This window comes from Malaya genurostris, chromosome 3 (genome assembly GCF_030247185.1).
Source record: "Malaya genurostris strain Urasoe2022 chromosome 3, Malgen_1.1, whole genome shotgun sequence".
NCBI classification, from domain to species: Eukaryota; Metazoa; Arthropoda; class Insecta; order Diptera; family Culicidae; genus Malaya; species Malaya genurostris.
The window spans coordinates 106,435,529-106,463,104 of record NC_080572.1 but is presented as its reverse complement, the minus strand read 5'-3'; the positions used below and the strand labels follow the sequence as shown (position 1 = coordinate 106,463,104).

At 35.6% G+C, this 27,576-nt stretch overlaps 1 protein-coding gene across 10 annotated transcripts in view; it reads left to right on the top strand.

Moving 5' to 3' along the window:
* Positions 1–27,576, top strand: part of LOC131435350 (trehalase) — a 130,289-nt gene that overhangs the window by 70,484 nt on the left and 32,229 nt on the right. For 3 of the 10 annotated variants that reach the window (XM_058603150.1, XM_058603143.1, XM_058603151.1), the window contains exon 1: positions 20,837–21,101. The exons of 3 other annotated variants lie outside the window; for them this stretch is intronic. Coding sequence is in view for 2 of the 7 variants with exons in the window: in XM_058603152.1 (XP_058459135.1) it covers positions 27,270–27,308 (39 nt within the window). In the remaining 5 variants the exon portion in view is untranslated. Of the gene's footprint in view, positions 1–20,836; positions 21,102–27,269; positions 27,309–27,576 lie in introns of those variants that run through there. 4 more of the 10 variants (XM_058603153.1, XM_058603152.1, XM_058603145.1 and 1 more) reach the window with 4 other exon arrangements.

Sequence of the window (27,576 nt, the reverse complement as noted above, 5' to 3'; positions counted from 1 at the left end):
AAGAGTTTCCGGTTCGGGAGATGTGAAAGGTGCTATTGGGTTAATTTATTTGAAATACTATTACTATGGTGAATAATATATTTCGATTTCGGAATTATATTGGTACAAGTGACGTAACCGACAAATCGCACTTTTTTCAATTCGTGTTCCATTTTCTCAAAGAAGTCCAATTATGAAGTTGCTAATGTATTATTGCTGATACTTTCGGTTCCGAGAACCAATCTGATAGAGACCGGGGCGAAAATGGTCGCAATAAATCAAACACTAAATGTCATAACATATCGAGTAAGTCCTCTATACGTGGGTCCGAACTACAATTGGCTTATGCTCATTTGACATACCGTTCACTCAATTGAGCATTAGTAGTCGATGAGTGCGAAACTGTTGATGTTTTCAAAAGTAAAAGTAAAATTTTCTAGTTCTAGATTTTTTGAGTTTGTTCTCAGCGACAAATCATATTCGGTGAGTGTTTTTAGCTAATTATTAGTTCGTGTTATGACTTCGCAAAATCGAAACGAAGCGCTGGGTCGAAAATACCTATTTTTGGTGGGACAAAAATGACTACCAGACTCGATCTGAGTCGTAAATTTATTTTTGTTATTTTATTGGTTTCCTCGAACTATCACGATCTACTTACGCTTATTTGTTCCAAACTATCAAGAAATTAATGTGAGTTTCATTTTGGAGTTTTCGACCGCTACTTCCCGAACCTGAATTTGAAAATCGCAGTAAGTTTGTATGGTTATCAACTAATATGACTCATGATGAAAGATCTTATGGTCCCATAGATCCCTATTGAATTTCACCCCGATCCGACTTCCGGTTCCGGAATTACAAGGAAATATGTGCAAATATATGAGAAAATGCGCACTTAACTTGTTCTATATCGGGGATGACCTTGCGATATGAACTTCAATAATACCCAAGGTCTCTGAGAGTTTGTCGATAAGCAACTGAGCAGCTAGACGTATCATTATCATTCTACTGAAGCAAAGGCACCGTAAACTTTCGAAACAGTTGTATCGAAAAACACCTTACATTATAAAAATGGTCATGGCAAGTCACACAAGTTTTATTGACACAAATAATCTAGCGCACCTTGAAGCGATTAAGTTAATTAATAAAATAATTAGTGGCTTTTGTGTCACAGATAACGTCGCACCTAGACAAGAATGTGGTTTGATAAGGTGTTAGATCCTTTTCCCATGCTCCTGCTGTCAGCCAGCCATTTAGAATATAGTGGAACTGCGATTTTTATCTATCAGTTGATTCATATGACATTCCCATTGAGTATTAGTATTTATGCCATCAACATTGTTCACACAAAAAATTCTAGGCCTAAATATATCAGCCTTGCTGAGAGTAAAACTAAATTTTTAAGAATTGTATTGGAAATCACTATGTACAATTTGCCATAAATCAATAAAATTCAGGAAAAAGTACATTACAAAATAATATGAAAGGATTCTCGAATGAATTCCACGCTCCAAACATGTGTACGAAAGTTGAGATAAAATTACGAAATATTTTTTTTCATTTGTGAAGTTTTGTTGCTAAACTAATAAATGTTCGCGTATTTTATTGTAGGGTTTTAGCTACGGAAATCTGTTAAATGAAGGTAACAATTTATTTTCTTAGGGGAAGTTCTAGATGCATAATTTATGTCAGTTATAAATTTTAAATCTAGAAATTATAACAAAATAAACTGGTAGACTCAGCAGTGTTTTATCTGTGTTTTAAATATAGAAAAAATAGAATGAAAGCGTATACCAGTTATAAATTTGGCAGTAGAATTGTTCGAATAAATAAAACTAAAACGGCTTCCTGGGGATACGTTTGTTTCAATTTCAGTTATATTATTTACCACCCATATGAATCTTGCAGCCGTTGAATTTGCTCTTATGGCATGTTCAGGAGTGTTTCAGTTCTAGATGCATAATTTATGTCAGTTTTAAAATTAAAATCTGGAAATTGTAACAAGAAAAACTGGCAGTCCCAGTAGCGTTTAACTAGTGTTTTAAAAAATACAAAAATTAGAGCGGCAGCGTATATCAGTTTTAAATTTGACAGTAGAACTGTTCGAATAAATAAAACTAGAACGGCTGGCTAGGGATACGTTTACTTGTTTACTGTGGGACTGCACTACCCAACAGATAAACTACACTACGCAACTTCTTTGTGTGTTAAATCTGCTATTTGTTTTTCAAATTTTGATTGTGTTTTGATCCTTGACCCTTGACCTACTAACGACTAGAAATGGCAGTGCAAAAGCAAATTATATATTGCTTTGTATGTTTTAAATAAAATTATGCGCTAATATTTATATCTTGTGACAAAACATTAGCAGATGCTCTAAAAAAGTTAAATCTATAAAAAAATTCCAAATAATGTTTAAAATAATGTAAAATTTGATGCTAACATTTGTGTGTATGATATATCATACGGTGGAATAATTTTGTTTAGAAAAGATTGTTATTACTGTTATTTGCGTTTCCCATAATCTTCAACACATGATATGATGGAACTGATGATATCAGTTCATTTGATTCAAATTTTAAAACCCCCTGGTTATAATGGGTTGAGATATAAAAACGAGATTAATTCACCTAGCAGTGAGATGATACCTTTTTTTATCAATCCGCATGTGTTTTTTGCATGGATATTCTTAGGTGTTTTAGTTCTCATGACATTGTTTTAATTATCGTCGTTTTAAACGGCAAATTGAGATTCTAATCACTCATTACCCTGTAATGCCGAAACTGCAAATCGTATCGAATTTCAATCTTAACGTGTGACAATCGATTGAAAATTCGAAGTAAGTTCCACTTTAGAGTTTTTCGTCATTATTTATGGTACTTCCAGAGCCGGTATTCAAGAATTAGCATAACCCAAAATGATTCGAATGGCCATAAATTAATACGCCAAACAATTTACATCTTCTATATCGGTATGAATTTTAAACACTCATCATCTGTAATTCCAGAATCGGATAAAACTCATCAAGTTTATATGAGACCTTAAGGGCTGAGGACAGTACCGTAACCAGAAAAACGACTTATGAAATAAACTGGGGTAAAACGGGTTAAACAAGCTAGTACTGTCATTCCAATTATGTTTGATTGGATTACAGATGTTTTTTGCGTGATATGAACCAATATTGGTAGGTCATATTGGATCTGCTTCGGGATTGTAAATCTGAATTCAATATAAAATTGTATTTGTGGGAATATTGGGGTAAAACGATGTAGCACGACGCATGCGATCATGGAGACTATCTGTTAATTATTATTTGAGGTTATATGCAAAACATAGAACTGTCTTGTTTAACCATAATTGGTCCAAACACCGATCAGTACAACTTATTTTTCTGTAAATTCATAGAAGAAAATGACTGGGGGTAGAACAGAATATAGTGATTTGTGGTCAATCTTATTAAAAACAATTCATTTATATAATTTCTGAGCATATCAGGAATACCTTCCGATTGGTCGAATTGAATTTTTTCCTGAGTTTCACAGTTAGTTTTCGAAGTAAAGTCAGAAAAAAGAGGAATTGGAGCAAAACGGGCGTGATAGTGAATTTTGCGAATCTTCTAACTATCATAAATCGATTCTACGAAAAAATTTGCATAAGAAATACTAACTTTGAAATTTTTTTTTGTTTCTATTATAGAGGCTTTAACATCATTCACCTCTTCGGGACAGAAAAACTTTCTGACCCTATGTGCGGGGTTGGGAATCGAACCCAGGCAGGCTGCGTGAAATGCATCGACTTACCCATCACGCTATACCCGTCCCCCTAACTTTGAAAATATTTGCTTAGGTTTTTATAAAATTATTGAGCAAAGTCGCGTTTTTGATCGTTTTTTCGTTATCGTATGGAATCTAAGTATAGAATCATATTCTGTTTTCAAGGTCAAATGTGACAGATACTGTCAAAAAACTGAAAATTTTGACATAAAACTTCGTATAACTCAAAAAGTAAACATCCGATCTCATAACCATTCAATAGCGTTCTGGGTGACGGGGAGGCCTTTTATTTGCGACTAGTTTGATCAAAATCAAAATTATTTTCGAGCCCCGACCTGGAAGGGTTCTTAGTAGGATCGTAGTACTAGCCATGCAATGATTCTGTACGCTAAGAATCGGCTGCGAAATCTGTTGAAACAGAAAGGCCAAATTCCACGGAAGGAATGTAATGCCAAGACTTTGCTTTGCTTTAATCAAAATCGGTCCAGCCATCTCTGAGATCTCGACCTCTTAGTTGACAACACACATACAGACACACACACATACACACACGGACATTTGTTCAGTTCGTCGAGCTGACTCGATTGGTATATGACATTCGGCCCTCCGGGCCTCGGAAAATTTTTCTAAAGTTTGAGCGAATTCTATACCTATTTTTACCTTTTTTTATATATATAAAAAATAGGTATAGAATTCGCTCAAACTTTCGAAAAATTTTCCGAGGCCCGGAGGGCCGAATGTCATATACCAATCGATTCAGCTCGACGAACTGAGCAAATGTCTGTGTGTGTGTGTGTGTGTGTGTATGTGTGTGTGTCTGTATGTGTGTTGTCAACTAAGAGGTCGAGATCTCAGAGATGGCTAGACCGATTTTGATCAAACTAGTCGCAAATGAAAGGTCTCCCCGTCACCCAGAACGCTATTGAATGGTTTTGAGATCGGATGTTTACTTTTTGAGTTATACGAAGTTTTATGTCAAAATTTTCAGTTTTTCGACAGTATCTGTCACATTTGACCTTGAAAACAGAATATGTTTCCAGACTTAGATTTCGCTCGGTAATACCTATCCAACAAGCCATAGATTGTTAAAATCCGTCCATTTTTAACGGAGATATCGATATTTTTGTGTAAGCCTTATTCCAGTAGAAGGAATTTTGAGCGCTGTATGAAAAAGCAATGCTTGGGAGCAACATGAAATACGATTTTTTATACTGTTACATATAATTGTTTCTAAGTACCAAAAAGACTGTGTACAGCATCCTTTTTTATGACAATTTGCCAAGGACCAATTTTAGCACGGTTCATTTTTGGCAACATAATCTTTCGAATATGGCATATGTAAACCAGATGATACCAGCATTATCGAGTTGGAAGTAATTCCATAATTATATTGATTTAAACTATTTACAGCAATAAATGCTGGAAGAACATGACTTCCATATACCATACGACTCAGTTCGTCGAGATCAGCAAATGCGTGTGTGACAAATAATTTCACTCAATTTTCTCGGAGATGACTAAACCTTTTTCTACCAACTCATATGAAAAGTCGTATTCTCCCAAACAAGGCTCCTGAATTATGTTTGGATCCGACTTCTGATTGCGGAATTACAGAATGATATGTGAAACGAAATTGAAATAATGCAATTAATTTTTCTCGTAGATGGCTGAACCGATCTAAGATTCAAATGAAATCTAAGAATCATCTATGATTCAAATGAGAGGTCTTAAAATCCTATAAAACCTCTTACTTTTTAGTCAGATCCGACTTCTGGTTTAGAAAATGCAGGGTGATTAGTATAAAAATGTCCATTTCACATAAATTAATCAGGTTTATCGGGTTTGCAAATTTGGATAGTCGATTACCAAATAAATTTATTTCAGTTTAAGCGGTATTCTTTTTTGGATTCGGAATGTACCCCCAAATTTTAATTCGCACTACAATTTCTCAAAGATGTCTACACACTGCTCAGGTGAATTTAACTGATTTCGGCTACACCGATTTTAGAATTCCGGTTCCAGTATCGATTCTCAAAGCTCAATCATTTTCTCAAAAAAGACCAAATCGAACTTCAAAAACAAATATTACAGGACTTAAGGTCCCATACAAAATTGGTGAATTTTATCCGATTCTGGAATTACAGATGATGAGTTTATAAATTTCATGTAAATTGTTTGTCGTAATAATTTATGGCCATTCGAATCATTTTGGGCTATGCTAATTCCTGAATACCGGCTCTGGAAGTACCATAAATAATGACGAAAAACTCTGAAGTGGAACTTACTTCGACATCTCATGGAATGTTCAATCGATTGTCGCACGCTAAGATTGAAATTCGATACGATTTGCAGTTTTGACCGTACACGGTAATGAGTGATTAAAATCTCAATTTGCCGTTTAAAACGACGATAATTAAAATAATGCCATGAGAACTAAAACACCTGAGAATATCCATGCAAAAACACATGCTTATTGATAAAAAAAAGGTATCATCTCACTGCTAGGTGGATTAATCACGTTTTTATATATAAAAAATTCTAATACCTTTCTATAGAGAAAGGCAAAAAGGTAAAAACACAAAAGTTTCAAAGTATCGCGATGTGCATTTCGTTATTTTGTATTACTTGATCTAAACTTTCCTTAGACAGGATTTCTTCTGGCTCTCACTGTCTATAAGCAGTTAGAATGAAGACGAAACCGTTCAATATATTCGTCAAAAAATATTCTATACCCTTTCAAATGTCATATACCATTCGACTCAGCTCGACGAGATCGGGGATCGTGTGTGTGTATTTTCAACGATATTCTATCCTTTTTTAAGATAACTGAATCAATTTTAACAATCTTCGTTTCGATTGAAAGCAACTATTGGTTCATTGATAAAGTCCGAAGATTAAAGGGCTGATACTCCCTGTTTCCGAAAATTTAACAGTATAAGTGACGTAACCGACATGTTTTATTACCAAAAAGCAAGGCAACAACCTTCTGTTTCAACAGACTTCGCAGCCGATGCAAAGTGTACAGAACCATTGCATACACTTCATTTTCTCGGTGATGACAGATGACGATTTCAACAATCTCAGGCTTGATGAAGCTTGGAAATCTAATGGTGGACAGTTCCGGTTTCGAATATTTCGTACATTTGACGTAATTGACAAACCGCAATCTTCACCAATCGCTCAATTTGCTTGGCGCAGATTCAACGGATTTTGTCAAGCATATGCTTATTCGAAAGCTAGTATGAAGTCAAGATCAGAAGAGTTTCCGGTTCGGGAGATGTGAAAGGTGCTATTGGGTTAATTTATTTGAAATACTATTACTATGGTGAATAATATATTTCGATTTCGGAATTATATTGGTACAAGTGACGTAACCGACAAATCGCACTTTTTTCAATCCGTGTTCCATTTTCTCAAAGAAGTCCAATTATGAAGTTGCTAATGTATTATTGCTGATACTTTCGGTTCCGAGAACCAATCTGATAGAGACCGGGGCGAAAATGGTCGCAATAAATCAAACACTAAATGTCATAACATATCGAGTAAGTCCTCTATACGTGGGTCCGAACTACAATTGGCTTATGCTCATTTGACATACCGTTCACTCAATTGAGCATTAGTAGTCGATGAGTGCGAAACTGTTGATGTTTTCAAAAGTAAAAGTAAAATTTTCTAGTTCTAGATTTTTTGAGTTTGTTCTCAGCGACAAATCATATTCGGTGAGTGTTTTTAGCTAATTATTAGTTCGTGTTATGACTTCGCAAAATCGAAACGAAGCGCTGGGTCGAAAATACCTATTTTTGGTGGGACAAAAATGACTACCAGACTCGATCTGAGTCGTAAATTTATTTTTGTTATTTTATTGGTTTCCTCGAACTATCACGATCTACTTACGCTTATTTGTTCCAAACTATCAAGAAATTAATGTGAGTTTCATTTTGGAGTTTTCGACCGCTACTTCCCGAACCTGAATTTGAAAATCGCAGTAAGTTTGTATGGTTATCAACTAATATGACTCATGATGAAAGATCTTATGGTCCCATAGATCCCTATTGAATTTCACCCCGATCCGACTTCCGGTTCCGGAATTACAAGGAAATATGTGCAAATATATGAGAAAATGCGCACTTAATTTACTCGAAAATTTCTTAACCGATTTTTTACAAACTAGGGTGCAAATAAAAGGTACTGAAATCCTCTAAAAAGTCTCAGAAAAATTGATCCAGATCCGACTTTCGGCTCCGGAATTACAGCGCGATAAGTGAAAAATTTTCAATTCCATGAGTATTTTTTCAAAAATGATGTCGAAAAGAGGTGCAAATTTTTTATAAAATTTGAATTAGAATCTACTAGTGATGTTTCTGAAAATTCGCCACTAGGTGAATTAAAAAAGGGTTTTCATTCACTGACTCGATATAAGTATATAAAAACGGGGATGTGCCTTATACACAAGAATTGGCTAACCCCTAAGCAACGATTCATTATCCTCTTTTTCCGGAATCAGAAGTCGGATTTGGATGAAATTTTCTAGAAATCTATGGAATCATTCTCTCGAAAATCGTCTTAGTTTTCTCTGAGAAATCTTTGTGGGCCCTGTTTTGTAGTTTTTGACCGTCACTAAGAAGATTGTTTGAGAAATCGATGAATTATGTATCGAAATTTTTTAACGCTCTTTCGTGTGCTTCCGGAACCAGTGGAATCGGAACCAGCAAAATGTCCAAACTATTAAAAATCTTTTCCAAACGAAATTATCCTATGCATGATATATCATACGCTGGGACAATACAGTTGCAACAAAATGATAAGAGATTATGTCTATATTATGAGAGTAGTATTTATTTATACGATTAAATTTCTTTCAAATAGTACCGGTAGAAGGACTATCAGAGATGAAGGCACAATATAAATAGAATTATTTGGTGCATTTCGTCCAAAATACACCTTCGTTTGAGTTTTTAGCAGATTGTTGTTGATCATATAATTATTTGTATGTATTGTATTGTAAGCTGCAATAAACAGCTTCATTTGACGATGCCTTTCTTTCAGCCTACCTGGATTCGATTCCCATCCCCGCACACAGGGTCTAAAGGTTTTCCTGGCCCGAAGTGGTGAAGGACTTTAAGATTAAAATCTGTCTAATCGAAGATAAAAAAAATAACTTAATTTGTTTCCATTTCTTCGTTTTTAAGAATAATTTCGTTTAACATAATGGGTTAACACACCCAATACTAATTCCAGAACCGGAAGTCGAATCCTTACCATGGGATTATTTGAAATAAGAAAGTAAAAATCAATTTTTTCCCTTCAACACATAAAATATATGAATATTTACTTAAATTCATATTAATAACTTTTGAGTTTGCACATTAAGAATTAGCTACATGAAGAAGTAAGTTGTTTTTATTTTTATCTGGGCCCCTCCTGAAACGAAATCCTGGATACGGGTCTGGTTTCCAATTATTTGACTGTTTACTGGGACAAATTACTCAATAATCAATAAAACAAAGTTTGCATTGAATACTAGCACAGACCATACCCGGATTGTGCAGATCAAGGGACAGTATTTTCATATGCGTGAATTTTTTTCTGAGCCCAGTGAATCAGATTCTTAGTGAAACGTTTTTAACTCAATTAAGTTGTGGTCGTGACTCAAAAAACAATTGCATTTTATTTCACATGAATTTTTCTCATCATTTTTCATATTTCTTCAACAAAATCGGTAATTTCAAGATATTAATTGATATTGTTGTAAGATTTCAATAAGAAAAAAAATATTCACACTCAATATTTGGTCATGTCTGATTGTTTCCAACGTCAAATTGTGACTAACCATTTTCGCCCCGCCTATTTTGAAATTTTCGATTCGGAGGTTGGTGTACTGCGAACCAGATTGTTCTTGTATATGTGGGGATATGTACCTTAAACCAAATGCGTTTTGTACCTGAAGGTTGTAGCTTTCAAACAGTGCAAATATTCTTTTCTGCCCATTTTTTTGCGCAAGATCAAAAGTGGCCATTTTCGCCCCGGTCTCCCCTACATTTTGAAATTAGATCCCAGTAACAAGCAGGATTAAAATATACGATATCTGAAGAACCAGGAATCTAAATAGTTTCTATTGAACATTACGTACAGAGAGCCAAACAAACTACCAAGTAGTAAAAAAGCACAGAATTTTCCCATTACTCCCAGGTAATAAACAATTACGAGCAAGCAGCTTATAATTAGTGTCACGGTGGCTAGTAATGGTAATAGGCATTCTGACTGAAATGAAGTTAGACTTTTGAGCAAAATTAACAACTTGAAGCATTAACTGCGCCTATCTACAATCATTTGCATGTTAACTGTTCATATACGTTTTATTATGCAAATGGAAAGGTTCTCTACTAGCATGTTTACAGGTAATGGTGATTTTATTTTAAAAGTAATAGTGAACGAATTAGGAATGACCTTATTTGATAAATCAGTTTTGATCTCAACTGGAGCTCACCTACCGAAAGAAGGTCCAAAGTTTAACCGGAACTCACCTACCGTAAGCAAGAATAATGTTCATTCAGTTTCGGTTCCTAAAGTTCAACCAAAAATAACCTTCCACTCTATTTCAGCTGGACTTAACTTGCTGGTGGAATGAGAGCGATCAATTTTCTTCAATTCAATTGAAAGAAATGGCTAACAGTCTATGGACAGTCAGTTTATTTCGCGTCGACAAGTACTTACAAATAAAGTTTTCGAATGAAAATTTTTTACTCTTAGAAATCCAGCGTACTGTGATTTTGAATGTGTTCCATGAACATACGTTACTCAGCATTGTTATGCAAAGTTTGAAAGATGTTTACTACTTCTCTATTGTAGTGTGTCATGAGAGGGATAAACAGTTCCCTTGAATGTTATAAGGAGTGTATCGAAAATAAGCTATCCACAAATTCTTCTTTCAAATTATGATAAAAAACGATATTTTATTCAAACTAAAAATTATTCCGTTATTGTACGAGGTTAAACTTGAGTAGAATGAAAACCGAATGAAATTTAAGTTATTCCTTTCAAGAATTTTCGAACTATTGATCGAACGCTCTTCATCAAATTCCGGACAAGTGTTGCATCGCATTTTTTGGACGCTTGAGACCAAATTTGTTTGAACTCCTGCATGTTCCCAGCTGTCTTACCAGTCTTCTTGAAGACCCTCTTCACGATTGCCCAGTAACGTTCGATGGGTCGAAGCTGAGGGCAATTTGGTGGATTGATATTTTTTCAACGAAATTTATACCCTTTTCCACAAGCCAATTGAGAGTGGTTTTGGCATAGTGAACCGACGCTAAATCCTGCCAAAACAGTGGAGGTGTACTATGCTTCTTATATAAAGGCAGCAATCTCTCCTGGAGACACTCAGATCGATAGATTTCTGCATTTATAGCTCCGGTAGTGTAAAAAAATGGTTGACTTCAAGCCACAGGAACATATTGCTTGCCATACCAGTATCTTTCGACCGAGTTTCTCTACTTGAATCGACCTGTCCGCATCGCTCACATCCTCCCCAACAACGACAGTTAAGCATTGTGGACCTGAAAGGATTTTTGAGTCCTCCTTTACATAAGTCCCATCGTCCATCAAAACGCATGCATCCGGATACTGCAAAAGACGCGAATACAATTTCCGGGCCCTTGTTGCTGTTCGCTTCTTCTGTTCTACACTTTGTTTCGAGATTTTTTGTTTCTTGTAGATCTTTAGGTGATTTCGCCTCTTGATACGCTGGATCATTCTGACACTCGTTCCTGTTTTTTTTGGCCAAATCACGCATTGACAGTGATTTTTTCTTCAAGACTAGAGATACCACTTTCTGGATTAGTTTCGGGTTGGAAAAACCAGGTTTGCTTTGCCAATTTTCGCATAGTAATACCCTTCTCACGTAGCCATGTGTCCAGAACCTTAATTTTCACTTCCTTTTCAATACGCGACATTTTGAAAACGCGGAATTTCAACCGCACAAACAATTAAACATACGAAAGCTAACAGCCAAACACACAGCATGCTGTGATCTGAGCATAAAAAAACATCACAAATACATGCGTACAACACGAATGTATGTGGATAGCTTATTTTCGATACACTCTTTATTATACTTTAAAATCGGTTCAGGTAGGTCCGTAAACGGATTAATTATTATGTTAATAATTAATAATGCTGATAATACTAATGATATTTATCATTATTCTTGACTCAAAAGAATCCCAACTCTGGTTGAATGTGACGTAATATATCTAAAAAAATGTTGCTATCTTAACAGAATGTTCCCTATGGTAAGATTCGTGACTAACGCGGATCTATTCTACCTGAACGTTAGATATCAGGCAACTCGAATCGTGCACGACTATCAAAAATGAAAACCGCATTCGCTCAATTTCAATGAGTCAATTCAAAATAAACACTGCTCTGTTCAAATCAGCACCGTCCGAACAAATTCAAACAGCCAAAACATCACGTGGTTCGGAACGTGATACGATAAGTCAGCCATCGATCAAGTTCACGATCGTAGCCCGGTGCGATCCGGCCAGCGCGCACGCCGTTTCGTCACATTCCATGACGTGATCGACAGCTATCAGTTCCGCACATGTTGCATATTTATTTTTTTATATGGACACAGGTTTTAACCCGCAGTGAAAGAATCATACGGATTCCAGTCGTGTTTTTGCTACGTTTGTATCCCTAATCAGTTAACAGTGAGCCACTCAAGCGAGAGCAAGTATCACATTGTCCTATTAATCAACCAGGTTAGATCGTCGCACTCGAAGGCTAGCAAACTGCGGTTGTAGCCGTTACCCGCGTTGCCTTATCGTTGATTCGTGCATTCATGCATTTTAATGGTAATGCAGCAGCACTGTTCTTTCGATCCGATGCAGAAATGCGGTTGGACACAGTTTTGCGCCAGTACCACTCGAAGAACACGTTTCTCGATGCGATCACAGTCAAGTTCAAGGGAAAACCGAGCCAACATCAACTGCTATTGACCAAGAAGCTGATAGAAAACGTCCGGGTTTCGCAGTGTCGCATCTGCGGTAGCACTGTTTCCGCCACCATTGACCGCGCTACATCGTCTCTGTTGTCGCGTCAGGAAAATGACGCTGGCGGCTGCTCACCCCAGCAGCCGCGAAGGACACTCCACAGGCAAACCTTCACGCATCATCGATTGAGGTAACGACAGCCGGGGGCGGGGAAGAGGTAGAACAATTAAATAACAAGAGCAGCTTTTGTTCGAACATTTGATGGTAGTATTAGCATACAGTTAAAAACATTCCTCAAGAGTACTTGTCGCGGAAAAGCGTTAATTTGTTGAGCGGAGTACTTTTGTATTTATCAATGTTCGCCCTGGAATTCAAGTTCACTGCCGAATGTAATAAGTCCTTCCATATGTTGTTGATTCAGGTGACATTTGTGGCAAAATTTATCAAATCAAGTGATAAGTATTGTCTTCACAAAATCTGAAAAAAATTATAAATTGACTACTTTTTACATAATTTTAATTTTTTTGCTATCGTTTCTTCGTTTACTATGACCACTCTTGTTAAATACAAAGAGCAAAATCATCCAACAACGAGAGTTCCCTTCAAAAAGAAATGAGAAATGATTGCTCAAAGTGGAACCTGCTGAGTATACCGGATCTCTGTTTCCGGAAGGTATTATCGTTCCATAAGTTGATGTATAATTTTATCCAGAACCAACTACCGATTCCGGAAGTGCAGGGTGCAGTATATTTTAATTTTCAATCCGTCATTAGACAATGAAGCAAAACCATTTTCTTAAAGTTTATTCACCACTTTTTCAATTTGTAGTTTATGTCGAGTTTGACAGGACCGCATCCCAGTTCCCTGCACTAGAAGTATCGGATATAGTGTTGAAACGCCCTCTCTTGAACTTAAATACTCTCATTTTAAACGTATATAAGATTCTATCCTCGGCCATTCGTATTTCGAGCTTATCAAATAACCTAGTAGTAGCTTTCTAAGTCTAAATCTTTCGAAATCTATTTTGGTACATTAAAAAACATTTGTCGTTTACGTCACATATAAGATTACATTTCCCGAAACCGGAAATGTCAACCTGTCATCGCTGTCGTCGAGCGTCATCTCGACCGAAGTAGCGATTGTTTTCTATGAACGATTAGAATTTTATAATCACTTGTTCAAAATAAAACTTCGAAGTTCAAGTTGTACACTCAAAAAATAAATCACGTTACTTCTACCTGAAAACATACATGAATCTCATCCACCCAACTTTTTACGTATATTCTATTGGATAGATACATGAAATGTGTCGGTTATTTTTATAACAATTTTTATTCAGGCCAATTTGCGTATAGCATTACGTGGCCGATTTACCCGGTTTTGTTACATAAAATTATTTTTTTATTGTTGGATCTCGTTGTCACCCTTCTTCTAGGGGGAGAGGAGCTACCATTTCCTTCTAGCGATGATTGGAGATCATTTTGTCCGTTGCTCATATCATCCATTGCTACATCGTTGGAGTTGTGAGCGGTTTCCGTTTCCTTGTTTTCATTGTTGATCGCAGTCTTGGGTTCATTTGCAGTTGCTGTAGATGCGCTTTGTACATTGATTGCAGTTGATAGTTGGTTAGATGGTGAAGGTGTTTTTGAAACAGGAGCACTGCATTCAGTAGTTTCCGTTGTTGAGCGGTTGTCCTTGTTTTTGTTTGTTTGGTTTGTTTTCGCAGTTTCAGTGCAAGGTTTGCCGTAGTGTGCAGGTTGTTCACAAAACTGACATGTAACCAGTTGATTTTCATACGTAATCAGTGTTTTACACGGATGTATTCCATCTTGACCACAAACGATGTAAGATGGATGTAGTTGCATACGTACCACTCGCACGCCATTCCGGATACCCGGGAAAAAATTCCGCCATACTTCCCTTTCGATAGAATGAACTTCACCGTACTGCGACATACTTTCCCGAACATACCCATCGCTGGTCTGCGGGGAAGGTCATGCACGCGTACTTCTATGGGATTGTCCACCATGTACACAGGGATTTTATGTTTAACATTGTCACCCCGTTATTAACCGAAGCAAATGCAATTGCATCTTTTTCATGTTTGAACATAATGTACACACAGTGAGACGCCTTGTTGAATTCAATCTCACTTACATCATTAGCGTTTAGATGCATTCGTTCCTTAAGCAAGATTTCAATTTCGGTTGCTGCTGGTCTAACTTTGCAGCGCTTGAAATCAATACAAATTGAATTTGGCCTTGTAGGCCAAGTTTCAGGCTTTGTTAAATCGTATTTGCCCATTTCGTACATTATATTGTTCACTGCACTGTATTGTCTTTGTTTCTGTCGTCGCGACCGTAAGAAATTTTCGACTGTGTCGGATGCGATGCGAGCACGAACTGAAATGTATCGGGCTGATCATATATCTCATTCAATAGGTAAATAATATATTAATTTTCTAGTAGAATGTATATGATTTTCGTGTACTTCAGTTAATAAGTTCATGTAAGGATTACATGACGTGAACATTCATTTTATGCATAAGAAAATCACGTAACAATTGCATGATCATTTCATGTATTATAGTATATGGAATTCACGTAATACCATCTATAATTTGCATAGGACTGCTTTCTGAAATATAGACGTTTTACATTTTCCATCAATTTATTGTTATTAGTGCGAATTAAATTATAACAAAATTTACAAATACCTTTGTTAATATAACAACCATAACCAATTCCTTCCAGAACATGATCTTCTTGATCTTCAGGAAGTACTTTATTTGTTGCTCTTTCTTGACTGGTAACAGGAGTGATTTCCACTACCGTTTGAAGTGACTTCTCAGATTTGAGATATTCTCGTATCCCCAACTGATTCTGTCAGTAAAATGTCAACCATATTGAAGACTGTCAGTAAGATGTCAGAAATTTTGAAGACTTTATTTTTTCATACAGAAAGCTCACTTAAATTTCGAGCATGCGATTTATCATTTGAAGATTATGTGTAAATCACATAACTTGTACAGGGCTCGAAGATCTCATTTATAGACATCACGTAAAATACCAAAAATATGTAATACAATGCAGTTACGTGAATTATCCCATAAAACTGAAATGATTTATTTTTTAAGTGTATGCGTACCACTCGTATCCGCACTGTATTTTACAGTATTGTACTGTATTTTCGACTCGAATATTGCGTACTGTTTTTTAGCCTCAAATGTACTGTACAAACTTGTACTGTATTTTTCCATTAAAATGTACTGTATTTTTCACATCATAAATGAATACAGAGTTTCAAATCTTTAACTCATCAATTTCCGCAATACAAAACGTGCAGAATGAACAGTCATAACACGTAGCGATTTTAACTGTTGTTAGAAAAATGCGTACTGCAAAATGTAATGTTTTTTAAAGGTTGATGTACTGTATTTTCTCGATTTTTCGAGCGTTATGTATGCATAAACAACGAGCACGTCAATGCGAAAGTCAGAAGGACCACTGACATCTAAAACATACTCCGAGAGAACTTACTTACGTTGACATAGTTAGGGAAGGGTGGCATGTTATCGGTACCCTTTCATTTTTGGCTTATAACTTTTGACTAAGAGCACATTATGTGAACATTTTTATAGCAATAGAAAGCGAAAGTCATTACCTAACAACTTATTAAGAAATTAAATTGATTCCAGTGATTGAATGTTTTTACCTGTTTACCCCATTTTTGGTCATTTAAAAAAAAAGTTCGGTTACCGGCATCCCAAGAAGATTGTAAGGTGCTAAAAATGAAAAAAAAAAAAGTTAAAACAGCCATTATTGAAAAAAGGAGTTTGTTCATTTCGAAGGTGTTTTGAACAAAAGTCTTGATTGTCTGATGGTTTTAGAGTCGCCGTGTATAACAGTGAAGAATGTTTTTACTTGTTTGACATACAGTTACTCACAAAATTGATCGTACACACGTATGATGCTACATTTTATGGCAGTTTCTCACTGTTGCTAGCTAGTTTTTAATTTATTTTGAAGTGATTTTTCAATGAAAATTGTTTTGAAACATAATTGAACGAAAACTTGGATTAAAATTATTTTGTTGTTAGAAATAATCGATTTGTAAGGAAATGTATGCCTTTTTTAATCTCACAAAATTGATCGTACACCAATATCGACACAATTTACTATGAACTCGTTTTGTGTGTGAGCTGTCAGTGTAAGAGTAAACAACATTAATTCGTTTTAGCTTTGGTTTGAGAGTTATTAATTGAAATACAGAGAAACCCGTTATTTTTTTGTAATGGAAGGCAAAAGAAAGCAAAAAGACATTTCTATAAGAAAATTGACCATTTCTTTGCGCTGTGAAGGAAAATCCTTTCGCGAAATAGGAGAAATCGTTGGACGATCACATTCCACCGTACAGAATATCATTGACAACTGTAAATACGAGGGAACTCTGAAGAAGAAGACAGAAAGGGGAAGAAAACGGATCCTATCGGAAGTTGACGAACGGTTTATAGTTCGCAAAATACGGAATAACCCGAAAATAAGTAAACCGAAATTGACGGCGGGAGTGTCTCAAGATATCAACCGACCTATTTCAACTGAAGCTGTTCGTTGCGTTCTCTGGAAATCTAATCTGCATGGTCATGTTGCCCATAAAAAGCCATCAGCAGTAAATCAGAAGTAGCGGCTTGAGTTCGCCAAAACCCACGTAAACAAACCGCTGGAGTTTTGAAATCAGGTAATATTCACTGATGACACAAACATAAATTGCTTTGGATATGATGGCAGACAAATTGTTTGGAGAGAACCGAATACAGAGCTCAAATATAAAAATTTGAGACCAACAGTGAAACATGGTGGTGGCTGTGTTATGTTGTGGGGTTGTATGGCAGCTTTCAGGCACAGGAACACTGGAGTTTATCGACCGGAATATGGACAAAATGCTATATATGGATATCCTAAAACGTAACCAAAAACCAAGTACACAAAAATTAAGACTATCATCAGGATATTGTTTTCAACAGGACAATGATCCAAATCACACCGCACATGTTGTTCGGGAATGGCTGTTTCATAACATTCCTAAGCAATTGAAAAATTGAATTAATCGGCGGTTCGAGGCTACTAACACATCAAACAAAAACACGCTGAAACAGAAAATAAAATAAGTATGGGAAAACATCCGAGCATCTTGCGCAAAGAACTAGTGGACCCAATGCCCCGTCGTTTGTAAGCCGTAATCGACGCTAAGGGAGGCCACACTAAGTACTAAATTTTATATTTAAATCCGCATTAACCAGCTACACTTAATAATGCAGATTTTGCATAATGAGTGTACGATCAATTTTGTGAGTTAGAACTAAGGCGTTTTTTGTTGCAATCGAATCACCAAATGGGAAGAATCTTAATATTTAAATAAAATGTATATTAATCCAATTCATGAAATATATAACATTGAAATTACATATATTTTGTTACTTTAAACTTACTAATTGAACAGCAAAATGTGGGAATGTGATATTTTTTCGTGTGTACGATCAATTTAGTGAGTAACTGTATGTATGAAAGCTCCACATGTTGCATATCGCCAGAAATGTGAAGTAATACTATACATATTACTGCACACGAAAAAGAATCTGCAGGTTAACTAAGAAATCTGCTAATTTACAGACAAATTTGTAGATATGGCATCTCTGTATTTCACGATTTTTCGAAAAAAATTAAGTGCCGGTATCCAAACACCTAAGGGTGCCGGTAACTGAGCTCTGTAGACATTTTGAAAGTGATGAAAAAAAAACTTTGGTTGAGACTATTTTGATAGCAACTGGTATTGTATCACGAAATAGATTCAATTCACTTTATAAATATTCAATAAATTCATCCTTTCGATTTATGTTCTTCAATTTATGGCACTATAAAATAGGTCAGAAAGAAACTTTTGTGTTGATATTCATACCACCAAAAATTATTTTGATCGCAACAAAAATTAGACGCGTCTGTTTGCTTTCTGTCAAAAGTAATGGTGGGGTACCGGCAATCGAACTCTCTCCCCTACAAAAAATATTTCCCAAAACACTTTACTACATTCTGTATGTTGTACACAAATATTTTCCCGGCTGTCATATTATTCCAAACAGCTTCTTATGGCGTTTTCGCTTTTAAATTGCACTACACTGGAACAGTGCTACACCTAGGGCAGGAATAAACGAACGAAAATGATCAAAATCTAAACAGTGGGATAACAGAGGTATTTTGGCCACTTCATATATTTTGGCCCATCTAACAAACTTTATGAATTTAATCGATGTTAAGTTCCATTCGAAGCTAATCACAGAAGATGTTGCATCAACTTGAAGCTAATCACATAAAATTACCTATTGCGGAAGGGTTTTACAAAAATATTACAACATTTGGTGGATATTTTTACAAAATGGGCCAAAATAAAATCAATCCTGAAGTGGGGTAAAATACCTCTGTTACCCAAACTATTGACAACACTAAACGATTCCATTCACCGAGCTTTTGATGAGTGCTACAACCGGGGCAGCACCAGTAAAGTGCAATTGGTAAAAACGAACGGGTTCAGTGAAACCTCCGCTACACTGGTGTAGTACAATTTGAAAGTGCCATTAGATTTTAAAGGATTTTTCCAGAAAAGAAAGCTCCAGAAATCCTTACATCTAATTAGTTATTAGAATTTCTAGCATCGAGGGTTCTAAAATACAAGCAAATGTTCAAGGTGCATGATTCAATTGACCTCTGATCGTGTTTTCGAAGGTCCCATGACCAGTTAAAATTAGTCCCAAATCTACGGCTAGCAGTTATTGCTAACAGAATTTCCGATAACGGAAAGAGGTAGCATTATAGTCAATCGTTAAAAATAGATATTTATGACAAATTGAAAGCAATTATCCGGGACTAAAATCCATTAAATTACTCACCAATTGACTCGCTGAACACGTATTCTCATTTGTAATTACAAATGGATCGGTGGAGGATCCACACGTAGCACCTAGTTGGAGCGGGTACTCCAACACCAAGAAAACTCACTATAAAATGGTCCTATCCTCATCGCCTTATCATTCGTCCGTTAAACTTTCTACTAAAACTTGTAATTGCCTACCAAATAGGTTCATTTAGTTAGAATATTGTTGATATAATATGTATCGGTGGGTTTTGAGTAATTTAGGAGTTCGATTGGAAATAATCAATTTATGATAAGGGCCTATAACAATGCTCACTAATATTTACGTTTCGTCTTCGATTCGTCAGTGCAAAGCAGTTCAAGTGTAAAGTTACAGTAGTTAGAGCAAAACGAATGGATATTTTCTCCTTTAGGTACTCTTCTTACTTTTACCCATGTGTTACAGAAATCACGATAACCCATTAGAAGATCAGTACCGAGCTTCTGTAAATTTTGATTCACATTGAAATTTTTCTACCGTCAAATTAAATAGTACTTTATGTCGTTTTCGCTTGAGAAAACTAAAACTGACCCAGGGTAGTTTCCTCAAACAAACACTTTTCACGAAACTGTGTTGGTTACGCACTTAGCAACGGCGATTTGAGCAAATCTGATATAAAATCCAGGTTCGAAATTGACTCGATTTTCAGTTCAACAACGTTGAAACTAGGTTCGAAACTAGCTTCAAACAAACGGTTTGACAGCAGTTAGAGTCAAAACTGGGTTAGGTTTGGCATCAAGCGAAAACGACATTAGTAATATAATTTCATGTCAATGTTTTGCAATGATTCGAGAAAGTATTTCCATAATATTTTTCAGCGTTGGCTAGCATCGAAATGTTGCCAAACATTTAAAAAATTTCATATATCGACCGTTTGCTATCACTAAAAGACAGGTTAATATTTCAGCAAAGAATGCCAGATACTCGTCATTGAAATAAACCCCACGTCGTGTAGCAACACTTTATCATTCGTAAATGTCCCATTCCTGCACTCTTCCAGCCTCCCATTGTCAACCTTTCCGGCATGCTGTCGAGTGTTGTTTCCCGGCTTCTGTAATCGGCACTCGGTGCGAGGGTGTCTCCTCATTATAAAAGTTGAACGTATAATTTTCGCCAAATTCACTCACCTGCCGTACGTGTGGCAGAAAGGATCACGCGGGTTCCGTCGTCGCCTATATAGCCGCTAGTCATTGCCGCCGCGCGGGCCAATCGTGAACAGTTCCTCATCGGCTTTAATAGATGTACGAACTAATTGGTAGACGGTTCTGTCGAAGGGTGGTGTAGATTGTAACTCTTTTTTTCCTCTCGGTCTCGGTTCTGTGCCAACATCAGCGGAACTGGGTAATGACTGGTAGCTGTGCAAAAAACAAAATTCTCGCTGACTAGATCAAGTGTGTATGTGTGTTATCATCGTGTGTTTTCCAGTTACAATTCGTGTGATTATGGCTTCAAAATTGTTGCTATCATATCTAGACACGATTATTCGAATTTAGCAAGATATTGTCGTGAGCATAACAGTAGAACAATGGTGTGCTTTTGACAGTTGTGGATACCGGATTATGGCGATCGAAGTGTTTATTTGGGGAATGTGAATCAAGAGAACGACTGGCTCAGTGTGATGTCTTTCTAGGGAGAAGATGTGATTGTGATGATGAAAATGAGGAATGAAATATTTTCGCAGCTTATTTTTAGGAAAACATTTACGTCAGATGGTAGATACATAAGGATTACTTAGATCTTGCCAAAAAAAGTATCCTAATAATTTTGCTTAGCAAATCGTAAACTGCATTATTGCATTTAGCTAGACTCAAAAGTACGAGGTCTGCAGAAAGGTACGTTTCAAAGTAACCATTGACGAGCAATGTTGAACCATGCCATGTTCTGCAAAAGCTGTGGAGTTTTTCTTGCGATTGGTATACAAATGGACAACATTCTTCTTGACTTCCACTTCGAATAATTGATACACGAAAACAAGGCCGTGTGGAATCGGGTGGAAAAAAATGCCAAGAATAAATCCACTGGGTTCTTGCTTCCATGCCATTAAAAGCAACAAATGGAGGAATCCCTCATTTCCTAGCAGACTGGCAGATCGTTTTTCAATGTAAACAGTTCTTACTCGTGGAAACTGAAGCAAAATTATAAATGCTGTCGTGTTACGAATAAAAACTTTCCAAATTTTTTCAAAATGAAATTATTGCTACAGCAGAAACGAGTGAATAGGGTTTAAACAAAATAGTTAATTCATTACAGTGACATATTGAAATCATGCGAAAGCTGAGCAATTCCAGAAATGCTTAGCAGATCATCAGACTCGACCTTCTAAGATTTGGATGAAACTTTGCATATGGCTTCAGTATGGCAAACCATAAATTTTAAACCGATAGAGAGGTCAATCCGACTCACGACTGATTTTTAAAAAGGGCGTATGTATTTTTGCATATCACGAAAATTGCCTTTTTCAAATCGTTGTAACTTGGAAACCGTTAATTGTACAAAAATGGCGTCCAGGAAGAAGTTGTAGGGAATCAATAGGGCACTCTAAAAAAAATATACACTGAAAAAAATATTTGATTTTTTTTCTCAATAATTGCAAAATGAACCAACAAAATTAAATTTAAAAAAAATCAGGGTTTCGATTTTTTTTGACAAGTTTTTATTCAAAAGCTCTTATTAAAACCTACAGATTGATGGCTATCCCATCCGTGCCTTTTGAAAAATGAAGAAGTTACAGCTAAAACAATTTACAGATGTATTCGAAATTTCAAGTTCTCGTTGAAAGATAATCATTTAAACAGTAGAATATTATTCTACAGGTTAAAGGCAATACATTTGTTCATGATATTCTTACTTCTAAAAGTAGCTGTTCTTGAGATACTTGGATATTTAATTATAGCACCATTTTTTTATATTTCCATGTATTGTTTATTTGCTTGCTATATCTACAGAAGAAAATGAACGGGGTGTGACCGAGTGGAGTAGTGTTTATAAGGATACCAAAATGATTCCAGACACACAGAAATACCATTCTTTCGTTCCGATTTCAGAAACCACAATCGTCACATCGGATTTCAGAAACCACAATTCAATGATAAATTGAAATTTCGAATATATCTGTAAATTGTTTTAGCTCGAGGTTACCTTCATTTTACAAAAGGCACGGATGGGATAGCCATCAATCTGTAGGTTTTAATAAGAGCTTTAAAATAAAAATTATCAAAAAAAATTGAAACCCTGATTTTTTTTTAAATTTAATTATTTTTTGGTTCATTTTGTAATTATTGAGAAAAAAATCAAATTTTTTTTTTCAGTGTATATTTTTTTAGAGTGCCCTATTGATTCCCTACAATTACAATTCAATTTCTGAACGGTTTCCGAATTACAACGAGACCCGTAAACTGTTTTAGCTGTAACTTCTTCATTTTTCAAAAGGCACGGATGGGATAGCCATTAAGCTGTTAATAATAACAGTTAATAACAGCTTTAAAATAAAAATTACCAAAAAAATTAAAACCATGCTTTTTTTTATTTAACTTTTTCGGATTATTTTGTAATTATTGAGAAAAAAAATCAATTTTTTTTTCAGTGTATATTTTTTTAGAGTTCCCTATCGATTCCCTACAACTGAACGCCTTTTTTGTACAGTTAACGGTTTCCGAGTTACAACGATTTGAAAAAGGCAATTTTTGTGGAATGCAAAAATACATACGCCCTTTTTAAAAATCAGTCGTGAGTCGGATTGACCTCTCAATCGGTTCAAAACTTATGGTTCGCCATACTGAAACCATATGAAAAGTTTCATCCAAATCGGAGAAGGTCGATTCTGATTTTGTCACTTTTTCGTCTACTCATTCCTGGATTTGCTCAGCTCTATTTAACATATAAAGCACCTGAATTAAGTATTCTATACACACTTAAAATTGATTCTCGAGCTCGGCATAATGAACTGCCGGTTTAGATCGGCAAAACATTTTTTTACTGATTGCTCAGTTTTCTTAACGCTCGTTTCCAGAATTCAATAAAATTGTATTCTGATATTTCGGTAAAGACCATCAAATGGTTGGAATCTTATCTAGCAAATCGTCAACAAATTGTAAAATTCAAGGGTAAAAAATCGAGCCCCATTCACGTCAGTTTCGGGGTCCTCCAGGGATATCATTTAGGCCCTCTTTTATTCATCTTATTTGTTAACGACATTTCTGTTGTTCTAATAAAAATAATATAATATATACTAATATACGCAGACGAGATAAAACTCTTTTTAGAAATAGAGAAAAGTGAGGCAACCAAGGTTTACCAAGAAGAAATTCTTTCTTTTTATACTTGGTGTAACAAAAGTCTTCCTCAACTAAATGTGAATAAGTGTAGTAAAATAACATTCAGTAAGAAACGAATCGACATAATTATCACTCTAGGAAGTCAAACAATTCTAAAAATGCGATAATATTAGAGACTTAGGAATAATGCTTGATTCTAAAATGGCTTCTGTTGACCATTATAGTACAATCAAAAAACAGAGCCATTAACATACTTGGATTCATGAAATGATTTTGTTACTGTTTTCACGATCCATATAGAATTAAAACATTATACATTGCCTATGTTCGATCAGCACTATAATACTGTAGCTTATTTTGGTCACCGTACTTAATAACATAGGAAGATCGAATAGAATCAGACGTGACGAATGAATTTAATTTTAAAGTCACGGTAATAAAATAATGAATGAATGAATGAATAGAATTAGTACAAAAACAGTTTTTATTATTTGCCCGCTGTATGCTTATCAGTATTCAAACATTAGAAGAACGCAGAGAATTTCCAATGGTTTCATTTGTAAATGACATTGTCTCGAACCGCAGATTCCAGTGCACTCCTGTCTAAACTCAATTTTTACATACTATCGCGGCCTTTAAAAAATCAAAATGTCTTTATTACAAACCATCAGCGAACAAACTATGCTAAAAATGGACCAATAAATCAATTGATGGCTGTATACAACACGCATTAGGAAGCTAATTTTAATTCTATTCATTCAAAATGATTATTGTTATGAATCCTATGGTCTACTCTTGATTGACGACAAATAAATAAATAAATTTTAATGCCGAATTTTAGTAGTCATTTACTGGGCACGCCAGTAAATAATAAATGAATACTCTTTTCGTTTGCGGAACACAAACTAGAAACAAATATTTTCAGCGAGTTTTACTTCATTTTTGAGCTTATGTTTATATGTGTTTTATAGAGTAATATTTTAAATTAAACCGAAGGTTATTAATGAACATCCCTTCATCAACTCTAACTTTTGTGTTCACTGTTTCATACTACATATAATAAAGCAAAATGCTTTTATGCTCAATTACTGATGATTACTAATGATTACTTTAAATCTGAAGTGTGTAACGTAACCTCTTCAATATGTTATCGGGATTTAGGTGATCAAACAATCAAGGATTTTCCTGCTATTTATTTAATATACCGATCTATGCAATCTCTGTCATTAACATTTTAATATTCACCGATTTTCGCTGTATTTTATGTCTATCATTCAGTTTACAATCGTGAAAGACAAGCAATAACATGGAATAAGAAAAATACCAAATACAACTTTTCTCAGAAGCTAGATGGAAATAGATTTTGTCGTACAATTAAGAGAAAATGTTTTTGAAAAACCTGTTTGTTGAATGAAGAGGCAAAACAGTAAAGTAGAATAACCAGATGTAAAACGTTGACAAAATCTGATAACTGAAAGCAAACAAAAACTCATGCATTTGTTGCCTTTTACGACATGGAGCCTGGAACCAAGTGAATCTATTGTTGGTTAGCCCCTCTTTCAATGTTTTGAATCTGAAGATTGTTTTTACTAAACTATCACTTCATTCAACCAACAATTTTTGTTTCAATTTTTATTTTCAATTTTTCGAAAGAATTCTTCCTTATCTTGCAATCGTTCCGTTGTAGAAGCGTAAATATTTGTACCCGAAAGCCGACCCGAACCAGAGCCCGACGGGTATTGGTTGGGTTCGGGTACAGAAAAAGATGTTTGTCGGGTTCGGGTGCCGATTTTTTCATTTTCAACGGGTATGTGTCGGACTAGTGGTAAAAAAATTGGTTTCGGGTTCGGGTGCGGGTAAAGATTTTTATTTTTTTATTGGGTACGAGTCGGGTTCGGGTTTAAAAGAACATTCAACCTTAAAATGAGTCTATTATTTACGTTTCGTTTTCGACTCGTCAGTACAGAGCAGTTCAAAGTGCAAGAACGTAGACAGGTCAATTTGAACCGTTAAGCAGACGTAAATTTGACGCTATTTGCGAAACACTTTTTTATATTGCCCCGAAGCGCAATGTCTTTTCGGACGTCCCGAAGAAAACGAATAGGCGACTGAACTGACCGACCACAGATTTTGGTTAAACCCTAAATAACTAAAATTGAGTCAATTCGACTCAACCGTTGAGTAAATTAGTTACAAGCAAGTATATTTACCTCGCTTTTCAGTATATTTTTCCTCGTGCCTTATGGCAACTACTTCATCTAAAATTGGGTTATTTAACGGAGCCCCAAAGTTAGGTGGAAAGTACTCAACATTAGGTAATTTTGCGGTTTCATGTCCAAGAAATTGTCAAGTCTTATGTCCGGTTCACAAATACGTGAAGATCATGGGAAAAAATCTTGGCGTCTTGTGGAATTTCACCCTTCTGTTTCATAGCCGATTCTTATCGACAAAATCATTGCATGATTAATGACGCAAAGCATTCTTCCAGGCCGTGGTTCGAACATACACACCTAGGAAAAATCGTGTAAATTAACGTCTTCTGAGACCGACATATATGAGCGTCGAAAATGACTCGATTTTACAGTAAATCTAACTTATATTTAATGCATTCTGACATATTTTTATGTGCTAAAACATGTAAGTTCACACGTTTGCTTGAAAGGCGTATATTTATGTCATTCATGTAGAAATTCAGTCGCTCCACGGATTACGTTCTTGTGAGTTGTGTCATATGTGAATTTGCGTCACCTGTAAATTTCATAATTTTTTGCTGTGTACGACAACTGGCTAGAATGACCAGCGCCTCATGCAGTAAACTGCCAACCCGGGACAAATTTAGGGATATTGATAAACAGCATATATTAGATTTTCGATTCTGATGCGTAGAAGAAACCAAATTTACGTTGTCTTTTAGGATCCTATGAGCAATCACAAGAATAAAATATCTATTTGAAAACATAATGCAAATCGTCATTTGAATATTTCATTGGTATACAATCTAAGTATCATTTGTTTGACAATTGACACTATTAATCAACTGAAAATCGAAAGCTCTCTTTAATCATGCAAATTGTCACTATCATCTCATGTGAACCTCCCATCATTTGATAAATCACCCATGATCGGTAAATGGATTCATTACATTCCTATTCGCCTGCTTGCTGCACCTAAATCACCAGTCATCGCAGCATTGCAGTTAATTCATTTAAGACTATTCTAAATATAATAATTAATTGTCATTTTCCTCTCGTTCTTTCCCCCCTTTCCGGAAAAAAAAATCTAAATACAGTAGCACAACGGGCGATACCGACCATAAAACCTCAAACCGGTAAGAATAATGCATAAATTTCGCAAATGACAGTAATCTCGGGATGTGAATGGCGGGTTTATTTAAACAACCGCAAAACACTATATTCAAACAACAACCGTGTACGGGAGTTCCCTGTGCAATAATGAACGATTGGACTTTGCAGTGTTTGGGGTATTTTTAGTATCGAGCTTTCCGGAAACAGGGTATTTATTTGTATATAAGGAGTGTTAGGCTAATCTTAAAGCTTCGGTTTCTGAGAAATTCCCCGATAGTAATGATAATCACG